This window comes from Ursus arctos, unplaced genomic scaffold, assembly GCF_023065955.2.
Source record: "Ursus arctos isolate Adak ecotype North America unplaced genomic scaffold, UrsArc2.0 scaffold_12, whole genome shotgun sequence".
NCBI classification, from domain to species: domain Eukaryota; kingdom Metazoa; phylum Chordata; class Mammalia; order Carnivora; family Ursidae; genus Ursus; species Ursus arctos.
The window spans coordinates 6,101,590-6,114,294 of record NW_026622786.1 but is presented as its reverse complement, the minus strand read 5'-3'; the positions used below and the strand labels follow the sequence as shown (position 1 = coordinate 6,114,294).

At 39.6% G+C, this 12,705-nt stretch overlaps 1 protein-coding gene across 1 annotated transcript in view; it reads left to right on the top strand.

Annotated features, from left to right (window-relative positions):
• Positions 1 to 12,705, top strand: part of LOC125281757 (myomegalin-like) — a 155,084-nt gene that overhangs the window by 81,663 nt on the left and 60,716 nt on the right. Inside the window, 3 exon segments of the mRNA XM_057310761.1 lie at positions 49 to 186; positions 1,005 to 1,117; positions 2,288 to 2,415. Coding sequence (XP_057166744.1) covers positions 49 to 186; positions 1,005 to 1,117; positions 2,288 to 2,415 — 379 coding nt within the window.

Here is a 12,705-nt window from a genome sequence, read left to right as displayed (position 1 = left end):
CTGACTGAGCCGCCCCACATTTTTATTGATTTTTTTCTTGACCTTTAGGACCTGCAGATGCAGCTGGTTGATCCTGAGGACATACCAGCTATGGAACGCCTGACCCAAGAAGTCTTACTTCTTCGGGAAAAAGTTGCTTCAGTAGAGTCACAGGGTCAAGAAACTTTAGGAAACCGAAGACAACAGGTAAGTCATTGGACTATAAACCTTATTTTTACTGTGAAACAAACACTGAAAAAGCTGTCGATCTCAGTGATCTCTGAAGGGGAGAGATCTCTGTGCTCTAAGGTTGCCTGCCTTGGTCAGCAGCAGCAAGAGATACCCCTAACATTTGTCATTCCTTTCTAGCTGCTCCTCCATAGCTGACCTCTCTTCAGTGCCAGATTTAAAAACGACCTATTGCCTGTACTCCCTGTTATCATCTCTCTCACTAACTACTCATTTCACTCCAGTCCTGGCTTTTAACTCGAGCAGTTCAATTAAACAGACCTCTCTGCTGGTTGCGTACGTTGTGGCTCATGTTCTTAACAGCACTTACTGTATAGCTCTCTGCGACACAGGTCTGTGATTGATGGTGTCTCCTCCACCCACTAGATAGTAAGCTGATCCCTAGAACAGAGCCTGGCACATAGAATGTGCTCAATAAATATTGACTGAATGAATGAAGAATACCAATAAGTCCTACTGTATGTGTCCTTCTGGCACTTCCTCTCTTTCCCTTCCACTCCCTTCTCTTAGCTCTTTGCTGTGCTTCTGGCCTCTCTCTCCTCTTTCTTCTTCTTGCTTCCATGTTTGACTTCTGCCCTATAGAGTTTTAAAGATTAAAAAAAAGATAATGTGACATTGATTTGAAAACTGTATAATAGGAAGTTTAAGCAAGTAGTAAGATGGTGAGCTTTTTTTGGTCATAGTACATGCGAGTACATTCCTTTGGCTGCTCTCTCAGGATCCCTGTGGCTTCATGTCTCACGTCCGTTTGCGTACTGCTTCTGTTCTTTCTTCAGTTGCTGCTGATGCTCGAAGGGCTGGTGGATGAACGGAGTCGACTCAGTGAGGCTTTATAAGCAGAGAGACAGCTCTATAGCAGTCTGGTGAAGTTCCACGCCCATCCAGACAGGTAGGAGAGTGACGGCAGTGTTTACCCTTCCATTCTTCTCTAGGAGCAGGTGCTTCTGATCTCAAAGCAGGGAGAAAAAGAGAGAGAGACAATTACTAGGATTACTCAGTTTGTCATTTGTGGTGTGTGGATCTCTCAGAGCCCAGTATTTACATCTTGAGTCAGGAATAGTGCCTATCTCCTATAGCTACACAGTGATCAAATGAGAAGACTTGTCAGGAAATCAAAGACAGCAAGTAAGTCGTTGGAATATAAACTAAAATAATGCCTTGCATATAGTAAACACTCAGTGTTTTCCTTTCGTTCCTCTGCTCCATGTCCTGGGTAAGGGCTGTTCCGTTCCAAGAGTGAGGATAGAAGGGTATTGATACTCGCCAAGTATCATTGAAGAAAATATATTCACCACGATGGCTAGTATCAACCCAGGATCACTGATAGCCATCATGGTGAATATATTTGCTGGTACCTCTTGACTTTTGGTCATGTGTATTATGTCGTTCTGGTTCATTTCATATTCCCTTTATTTTTTTTCTCATTCTGCCTTCTCCCCTTGTCCCTTTTTCTCTTTCCTAATTTTTATTCTTTTACTATTCATTTTCTTCTAGTTTGTTGTTCAGTTTAAGCATCGTTTTTCTTTCTACTTCAAAGAAATGAAGGGAGAGGAAAGATACAAGAAGGACCAGTTGATTGTATTACTTTTTAAAGAATTTCTGGATCTTTAGTCTCTCTGAACTGGATTCCTTTTCAGAGCTTTGTCCAGTCTGGTTACCAAATGAGAGAACATATCTTCAGTAGCCATCGTACTTGGCTCAGTATTTCTTCGGTTTGCATTTAGCTCTTCCTGGGTTTTGTTTTTTCAGAAATTAATACTTGTCAAAAAGTAAAATTTCTCTTATGTCGGCTATAAGGGTATGAGATAAGTCTTAGGAACTATAATTTTTATGTGACATTGGCTCACAATCTAGCATAAAATGACAAGCTTTAAAGAAAGGAGCAGGCCTTGCTGATCTGTCTGCAGTGAAGGATAACAGTGCCCAAACAAAGACCGTGCTCAATTACTGTGTCCTGGAGAGCGTCCTTTAGAAAGTCTCATGGCTCTTCGGAAGTATACGTAGACTCATTACAGTTGATGGCTAATCCGTTTTCCTTCCATGTGGGATGTTTACTCAGCTCTGAGAGAGACCGAACTCTGCAGGTGGAACTAGAAGGGGCCCAGGTGATACGCGGTCGGCTGGAAGAAGTTTTTGGAAGAAGCCTGGAGCGCTTAAGCAGGCTGGAGACCCTGGCCGCCATTGGAGGTGGGGAACTGGAAAGTGTGCGAGTTCGTCACAAGCATGCCTTCTGAGCACTGGCGGGTCATCCTGCAGCCCAGGATGGAAAACCTTGTTTGCACTAACCCGAGAGCCTTGTCTGACTCTGGCAGAATTAAAATGGTGACTTGCTAATGGTAGAACTGTTGCAAGTAGCATCAGCTACAAAGTGAAACTTACTTTAGTCTACCTGTATGGCGCTGTACATATCTATCTCGGAGTTGAATGGTGGAGGTTACAAAGTGTATGTGCACCTTTTAAAGCATTCCATTTCAGTTTTCCCACCATTTCACTCTTTTCCCTGGCCCCTCCCTGTTCCCCCATCTCTTCCCATGGGCCAATGAAGTTTATTACTCCCTTGCTCTCACCGTCCATTTCATATGTTCCATATCATGTCATAAATGCATGCACGTGTATTATTTTTGCCATCTGCCAACTCCTGCTCTTTGACTGAGAGAATTAAGCTTTGATTTGACTTGATTTTTTAATCAAATAAAAGTTTCAGGGTGAAAGAGAGAGAGAGATTAAATGTCTATAAGAATGACTTTGCAAAAGTGGTATAATCCTTATCAGAAGGTAATCAAAGCCAAGTCTTGCCATTAGCAGACTCCAAGTATTGGAAGGGTCAAGTCAGAGAGAGGAGGCAAAGATAGTTGAAGTGTTCACAGTAAACCTTCTCCTCTGAAAGTGTTTCAGACATGATAATTCAGTAATAGTGATAGTGAAATTAGATTAGGTGCAGATTAAATTCCATTAATATTTTTCCTTTAAACCAAGGGTTTTATGTAGTCAGAACACGATTTCAATAAAGACTCCTTTCAGTTTTGAAACATGGAATTTGGTGAACAGGGATTGAGGCTTTCCCACATGTCTTTCAGAGTCATGATTCTTTATGTAAAAAGATAATTTCAAATGTAATGTTTCCCTTTAAATTCAGCATTTCACCAAATTGCTTATTGCAGTCAGAGGAAAGTATTGCTTCTGGTTTTTCATTTGGTAGTGGCACGAGGTGGAGTCCTGTGTTTTTCATGTTTTAGTGCTTAAACATTACTCCATTAAAATAAGTAATAAGCTTTGAGGTGTTTGAATAGTTTAGGAAGAAATGTTGTAGATCTGGGTTGGTAGGTTTGGGCCGTTGTCTCGGTGCTTTCTTATGGCAGCATGACAGGCATAAGAAAGGGGTCCTGGAGATTGTATTTCTGCTAGCTAAATGTCAAGAGTATAAAAAGTAATCAGGATTACTTTGGAGCTTTGCGGTTCAACACCATGAGGTTTCAGATTTCTGTTGGTTATAAATTTCCTAGATTAGAAGCTGAGATTTCAAGTTTGAAACATGGACTTTGCTGAACAGGGATTGAGGCTTTCCAGCATCATAAAGGTGACTGAGTACTCTTTCTCAAGGAGGGGGCGCACAATGAGTTTTCTGTTTTCCCTCCATTATTCACATGACACTTTAATTTCTTTCACATTCATCTGTTGACATGGGTTGCCTTATATTCTAAATTCTGTCCAACTTTCTGTAACCTTACCCGTGCCTGTAACAACAGATAGAGCATCAGTCAGACCAAAGTGGATAGGGAAGAAAATATTCTGCTGGAGAAGCACCCTGGGATTTTCTGATGAAGTATTTTGTAAAAGATTGATAGCCATAAGCCTTCCTCTTAATGAAATGCTTTCCAGTTTTCATGGGCTTTGGGGTGGGGAGTCATTTAAGGAGGGGGATAGGAAGTATAAGCAGAACCGTCCACTTTCTTCATCTTCCAATCTTGAGAGACGCTTTCCTACACAAAGCTTTTTGTAACTGGAAAAGGATAGAGGGAGTGATTGAACTTACAGAAATGTCAACCCGGCAAAGACTAGTCTGTCATATGATTACACGGCATTTAGGAAGTGTTTTCCCTTTATTTTGCTAACAGACCAAGGAAGCTTTATAAGTGTCCTGTTAAGATTCAACCATTGGTGATTCTTGGATTCTAATGGCTTATAGTGATTATACTAATTTCTAATTATAATCCTGCTTCTATCATCCTCCAAAAGTAGGAATTTCCCGTGGTGTCTTGAACTGTTACTAAGTGTTAGAAATTTTAAGGTAGCTGCCCGAATAATGAGGAACCCAACTTCCTATTGAAAAATGATCAAAATAGATTAGTGGGGAAAAGGAAGTGAATGCTGGTCCTGATTTGGATCCTAAAGAGACAGACTGACTTGTGCTACGGTTAATCACCTTTAATATTGGTCCTTGGGAAACATTTTAGATAAGTAAGTGATTTTTGTGGCAAAAGATAAACTTAAGAGATTGATCCTGACACTATAGATGTGACTGGAATGTGCTACTCATGTCCTGGAGTGAGGCTTGTGAACAGTGCTGCCTGGAGAGAGCTGGCCAGCCTAACAAGTTTGTGTGCTAATGTGGCATCTTATTAGAGAACTAGACTCTGATGAATTTTGTTCTATAACCCACAGACAGATGATGCTGTGATTACCCACATCACTCACAGAATTCCATCTACCATGATAGCATATGATTCCATTCTCTCCTCAGGAGCACAGACCCTTTCTCTTATGGGATTATTTGACCTTTTTCAGGCATTTTTCAGACTTAATAATTTTAGAGAAAGCATCATGGGCTTGTAGAACCTTGTGCTTGAATTAAAAAAAAAAATCTTGAATGAATTAAACCCAGGCCATGATTAATTAGGAGCATAGAACTTAATTTGTGAAAAATTCATATCAGTAGATTTGTTTTTACTTACATTTCCTTTTTGGATAATAGCAAATATGCAAAGTAATGGTTGTGAGAGTCAGGGGAGATGAAGTCTATAGTTCTTGGAGCTGTAGACTTGAAAAGGACCTCCCAGAACATTTATTTTAATAAATGAAATGGAAGTCCTTTTGATAGATATTTCCCTTACCCTTTTCTGTTGCAGAAGTCTGACGATTATTAGTGCCTAGTAAAAGTCAACATTTTTCTGGTGTTTTCTTCTTAGCTATTTAGCCAAGGTATCATTTTTTTTTAAAGGCACAACTGGGCTCTTTTAATATTGTCAGCCTTTTGCTCTGAGAGGTATGTGCTTATCCTGAATGTCACGGACCCCTCTCTCACACCCACTTCTCTTCATTCACTGCAGACAGCAGGGGTGTTGTTGGTACCTCTACTTCCCTATTCATATTTTTAAAAGATTTGTCAATGTCATTATATACAGTAAGAGATATGTAAAGATTAAGAAAATTGTGACCTGTATAGGATATTAGATCCTAGCCACAAAAAGTTTCCTGGAGGGAAGCTACTTGCATAATTTATACCTAAGTGACCTCTGGCACCGATACACATAAAAGACCTTTCACTTTCATGCTTATTTGTGCTAATTTGGTATCTGGTCTTGGGAAGTTTGGTTCACAGATTCAAAACAGTTCAAGAAAATTGATGTTAGTTCTGTCTCTCTTCCAGTTTAATCTAGGGTTTTCTGATGAGGGAAAGGAGAAGCAGGTCAGACTATACCAAAAAATTGCTCCTTTCATTGAGGAATAAAAATTGACCTACCTACAGTCACTTCCTTTTAGACTGCTAATCTTAAAGGGACAATACTTCAGTTCCTTTGCTTTCCTTGAGTAACTAATATTAACAAACTCTAGTTCCTGTTTCTTAGGATAAAGTTGTTGTTTTCTGGTTTCATGGTCTTTTTTTTTTTTAAGATTTTATTTTTATTTATTTATTTGAGAGAGAGAGAGAGCACAAGCCAGGGGAAGAGGGAGAGGGAAAAGCAGACTCCCCGCTGAGCAGGGAGCCTGACTTGACTTGATGGTTGATTCCAGGACCCTGGGATCATTACCTGACCTAAAGCAGACACCCAACCGACCGAGCCACCCAGGCACCCCTCATGGTCTTTTTATATGAAAAAGACATAGAATCTCCACATTTGATGTCCCTGAAAAACTCAAGTTGCCTCTTCAACGAGGGCCCCAGTAGTAATTCCAAGGGTCTGCAGCCAATGCCTTGGGACAGTCGTCCTATGAAGCTAGGAGGAAATAGTAGTGACCCACGCCCTGACAGTCCACTTTCCATCTTGCCTTGTAGAGATGGTAGAGGTAGAATAAATGAAATTAGCTTTCTTTTTCAGATGCTAACATCCTGTGAGAACCAAGCATATAAAAGAAAAGCATCCTCTTTTCTTTAAGGTTAAAATTTAGAGAGCTTTTCTTCTCCCTTTGGTCCTGAAGAACCATCGGTACTGTAGAAAGAGTAGTTAGGAGTATGGAGCTTATATGAGGCAACCTGGTAATAAAAAATAGAAGGAATGAGTCATTGGGACAGCATGTCAGAGTGATTTCTGTATGTTAATAATTTTTGAGTCTTAGAACATTTTGGAATATGGATTTAAGGCACCTTTTCACTAGACATTTAGAGTAATAACTTTGTTAAACAACTTTTTTATAATTAGAAGACAGGCATGTTGCTTTTAAGTAGTCTGAGTATTGACAAAAGGTAAGTCGTCAACTTCTTTCTATATAATCACATGAGCCAGGACGAGTTTCCCAAATAAAAAATCTGTGTTGTAATTTGCTTCCAGTAGAGGATGAGAAGTGGAAGGGAAACATAACATGTAAAGCTGACAATACCAATTTTACCAGATTTCAAAAAAGAATGATTAAACTTACGAAGTGATGTACTAATTCTTTTTGCATTACTTTCCCTTTATGTTGTTTAATGCCAAATTCCAGAAATAAAATTTTTTTACTTATCATACTGTTTTCCTTTTGCTAAGCCTGGAAGGATAAAGTAGGAAGTTCAGCAAGAAGATGTTCGATAGAGAATAATATGAAGAATAGGGGTGTTAAGTAGATGAACTAAGTTGGCTTCCTTGTTCCCTTTAAAAACTCATAATTGTCTAGCATATGCATGTAGCTTTGCCTTTCGTATATAACATGAGTATTGCTTCCTTTTGCAATTACCAAAATCATTGCTCTAAAATACCAACCTCTCAATCTGTAAACGTTAGAGGCATGTGTGTGTACAAGTATGTTCTATAATTCATGAATTTCTGTTTCCATGAAGTATTCAGTTTGACAATAAAAGCAGTTTTACTTCTATCACTTAAAATTTTGGTCCTAGGGCCGTTGAGAAAAAGTAAAGTGATTTCCTACCAATTTAAATGAAGAAGGAAATGACAAGTGATCCAATAACTTGGCATTAGATTATTTATAGGACTATATTCCCACCAAAATAAGTTGTATATTTTCCTCTGGAAATTCATTTCTTCCTGGCACTGTGCTGTGTTAAACTGTGTTAACATTTGTGCTAAAATGGAGAGTGTTCTTTTTAATACATAAGTGTTAGAATTTCAGCTACTTTAGTTGAGACACAGAAAATTGTTACGGATCCAATAAAAGTATCAAAGGCCAAACAGTAACCATTTGGTTTCATTCTTGAAAAGATTGATGAGAAGTAGAGAAAGCTCATGTCTTTTTTGTTTGTTTCCTTATAGGAGAACCAGTGTTATTGATCATTGTACTAAAAATCCAAGTGGAAGTGAAGGCTCCAGAATGAGTGAATGCTTTTGTAATTTATTTAACTAGAGGAGGGAAGAGGAAGAAACTGCATTATTCTTCCCTCAAAGAAGTGAGACTAAAGAAAGCATTACACTTCCCCCAGAAATGTGAAATGAACTCCTTAGGCTTAAAAACTCTTTCTTGTTCTCCTTGCTGAGGGAGAGCAGTAGCAAGCAGGACGGAGATTTGAGGAGCCACCTGTTACGGTCAGTGGTGCTACTCCCATAAAATGTTCCTGGAAAGGCCTGCTGCTTGTGTTCTTTGAGGGAAAAAAAAGAGGCCATGAGCAGGAAGAACTCCTTGACATTACAGAATTTTAAGTCCCTGGAAAATTGCTTTCTGAATAAAGTACAGGCTGGAAAGCTGCCTTAGAGATGTTGCAATATAAAGACAAAGATACACCGTAAAGGGGCTTGACTGCTGACTGCGGTTTTCTTTCCTTAGCTACCTCTGTTCCCGGAGCAGAATCTGTCTAGTGGAAGAATTTTATTTCTCAGCAGAAGCTTATGGAGGACTATATGAAATCTTAAAGTTCTTTTATGGTCCAGAAGGGAATGGATGCAGAGTTTGACAGGAGACCTTTTTTGTTTGAATCTGTCATACAGCATCATACTATTTAAATCAGGGATAGTTTAGTTGGTTCGTGACATGAACGTGTGAGTGTTCTTGTAATAATGAGCACATGGCAGGTCCCTAAGAGAGAGTGGGAGATGGCCCAGAGGATCTGGTTTGAGAGCCTGGCCCTGAGGGGAAGACCAGCCGGGAGCTTGGCACCACATGCTTACCCATGCTGTACAGTTTTCGTTCTTTGAATCCCCTTTCAAATTAGTCAAACAGGACTCCTGCTATGTTCTGAGTAATTATATGGGAAATATCACTCCTTTTCTGTTGGTTGAATATAAATAGCTAAAAGGGGAAACAATAATGACTAGAGTAGAATTCAGGGAAAAGGGTCTTGTCATAACCCAGTTTGGGCTCATTATTGAAGAATTAGCATAACACTATATGACTTTTCCTCTAAGGCTTATTCATACATGATGGAGTTTTAAGGCAGTCATAATGTAGTAACGATGAATTCTGTTTGTAAAACACCTGTTCAAAAGAATTCATCCTACTTTACTGACAACTCTGTTTTTTCAACAGTCCTGTGAAGCAGAGAGACCAAAAAGTATTATTTCAAGCCTCCTGTTGGGGGAAACAGATATTCAGAAGGAAGGCAGTGCAGATAGATGCAATCGAGATCATCCAGTTATAATGTTAGGTATTAAATTCCTCTCTGCCGATTACACTTAGGATCTGTGGACACCTTTTTTTTTTTTTAGCTCATAGACCATGTCTGCTTACCAACAACAATAATAATATTGAGTATACACTGTGTGCCAAGCACTGTTCTAAGCACTTCAAATGCAGTGAAGCCTTTGAAGTTCACTAGTGAACAACTGTATGGAGTGGATATCACTGTTAACCCTAATTAGTAAGTAAGGAAACTGAGTTACAGAAAGGTGGTGGCTTGCCTAAAGTCATATAACTAATGACAGAAGCAGAAACCAAACCTAGACAATCAGGCTCCAGGGTCCATGTTCTTAATAATTCTGCCTTCCTCAACTAAAAATCTCCACAAATTATCAATTTTTATATCAATGATTAAAAGAAAACATTTGCATAACACTTAAATTTTCACAGAAGGATTTGTAGTGTTTTAGAGGCTTTTATTTCTGTGTACTTTATCAAGTCAGATAGCTGGTGGAAAATAATTTTCTAAATCTAAAAGGGATTTGGGATACCACCTCCATTATATATATGGCTCCAAGCCTAGAAATTTGCAAGAACCACAATTTGGGAACCACCATCAAAAACTCAAGTAAAAAAAAAAAAATTTAATAAAATTTCTAGTCTAGGTGTGCCTGGGTGGCTCAGTCGGTTAAGTGTCTGACTTTGGCTCAAGTCATGATCTCAGGGTCCTGGGACTAAGTCCCCCATCAGGCTCCCTGCTCAGCAGGGAGTCTGTTCCTCCCTCTCCAACACCCCCCCACACTCATTTTCTCTAATAAATAAATCTTAAAAAAAAAATTCTAGTCTGACTTGTAAAACTTAATCTGGAGATAAAACCTGGAAACGAGAAAGTGAAATTTGAAGCGACAGGCTCTTAGTTTCCAGAGAATCTGAAATAATAACCAGAAGACCCACCAATATAAAGCATAGTACCTTTTTTTCTAACTTTTTTTTTTAGGATAGTACCTTTAAATTATAAATTTGGAACATTACAAGTTAGTTTGGAAGATAGCATTTTGTTGCCTTGTAAAAGCTTAGAAAAGGGTATTCCCTCACAAAAGAGAAATTATTTTATTGTCATTGATTTTAAAAAAATGGTAACAGAAGGGTGTCTAGTGTCAACTTACAGGGCTTCATGTGGGATAACTTATTCATTCCAATGTTTTCTATAAGATTTTTTCAACTTGATTCTAGCCGCCTCCCCCCACAGCCTTCAGCATTCTAATTCACATTGGTGAAAGACTGAGCAGCTGTTGAACTCCCCTGAAGGAGCTACAGCAGACTAAGCTAGCTAAAAATAGATAAGGAAAGCAAAACTCCTACATACTAGAATGTTGGGATGAAATGGGCATTCTTAACTTGGTCTCCATTTAACTCCTGATGAAGTCAAAACCATGGTATTGTGTCCCTGAGTGAATTAAAGAGAGAACATTATCTAAAAATGCAGATGTGGCATCAGAAAGCTACAAAGGTAAGTGGAGGGCAGAACGTATGAGATGAAAGCCTTCAAGACCAATGACAGTCACTTTTTCCAGTCATCCATTACCTTACTCCTGGAACCTAGCACAGGAATCCTCTTGGGATGTGGGGCAGCCTGGCCACACAAGCCACTGAGAATGATAATGGAGATGAGTTCAACTCATCCAGCTGAGCTTTCTTCAACCACAGGATCTTGCTCTAGCCCAGATCTCAGGGGAGAAACAATGTGAAAACTATGTTTTCTTAATCTGTCATTGAGTGGGACAGTCATTTTCTTTGCCAGAAAAAAATGAAAGATTCTGATCTCTACTGTTGTGCAGGGAAAGATTTTCCAAAATAAACATAATAAGATATGGAGGTCCACAAGTGAATTGGCATCCTGGATTTCAGTGAGTTACCAAAGCTTAGGGAGTGTGTTCATCCATCTCTCTGCAGCCAGTATTGTGAATGAGATGGTTCTGGGGCTTGTTTGAAAAAGTGTGGGAAACCCCTATTGTACACTGTTTGCCAGGGAATTCCTAAGAATGCTGAGTGGTGGAGGTACCTCCTTGTAGGTAGGACCTTATTGAAGAGGGCACAGGAACGTGGTGCAAAGTTAATACAACATTTGTGGAATGAGTCATAATATTAAGTTGTTAGGGCAACATGCTTACTACCTTTTAGTACTTTAATAAGATTGGCCTTGGTCATTGCAAATACTCTGGCATGAACTGGCAGATGACAAGAGATGGAATGAAGGTGTGAGCTGCTCCTGTTCACCTTACCTACAGAGAGGGTAGTGGATGCTCATTATTCATCCACGGATGTCTCAGCTCAGGAGCAGGTCTTTGGTCTTGGAGGAAGAGACAAAGATAAAGATCTGATTTGTCACCAGAAGGAACAGTGAGTTGCCTCTGTCTGAAGGTCAAGAGACTTGACTCCTTGGCACAGCTCTTGTCAGGACTAGCTGTATAACCTTGGACAAACCACCTAATTTTTTCGGGCACAGGTTACTCAGTGGTCAGAAGAGGAGTTTTAAAAGTTGGTTGCTGAGGCCAGGGTCAGAACTAGAGCTCAAGCTTCATTAACTTGGGCACGTTCTATAAGACCTGTTCTGTAGAGTGTCATGGTGGATTTTCTTTGGTGTTAAAATGAATTAACCATCATAAATTCCTCCATTTTCAGAAGAAATCAGTAATGTGGGCCACAGGTCTTAACCTAAAATCCGATGGACAGTCTTTTATTGTAACAGATGTGGAGAGGAAGAAATGCCCCAGCTTTGTTCTGTCCAATATGGTAGCCATGAGCCATGTGTGGCTCGTTAAATTTGAATTTGAATTTAAATTAAATTAAATTAAATTAAATTAAATTAAATTAAATTAAATTAAATAATTCAGTTCCTCAATCATCCTAGCGCATTCAAGTGCTCAGTAGCCACATGTGTCTACTGTATTGGGCAGCACATGCATAGAGTTGCAGAAAGTTCTTTTGGTCAACACTGTCTCACACCTTTGCCCAGACCACAAACTGCAGTTATTTGTCCTCCCTGAGTGCAAGACATAGATATCTGTGCCCTTGGGTGACTGTGTCCATCTTTAAGGAATGAAAGAATGTATTAAAACTCATTTGGACAAAGAAATACAAGACACCCTTCAGGCAAAAGATGTTGGCATTGAACAAGAGTTTGAGAGAGATGGGGAGGTTAAAGGAAGGAATTAGGAAACACCCAAACCATTCTGTGCCTTGAGTCTTAACTAGTCCTGAGCTTCCGTAGGACACAGAGCCCCTAGAGAGGTAATGTCACCCCATGATCCCGGAGATGGAAAAGTATGAGAAAAGGAGGTCTCCCTTAATCCCCAGGAAACCAGGGACCCTCTCAGTACTTGATGGTGGGGAAAAGGTTAGTCATGTTGGGCCCATGTTTCAAAAGAGAAGGTCGTGACAGCCAGATTGGCAGGACAAGAAATAGTTCAGGCTTTCTGGAAGTAGGTGAGAGGGGTA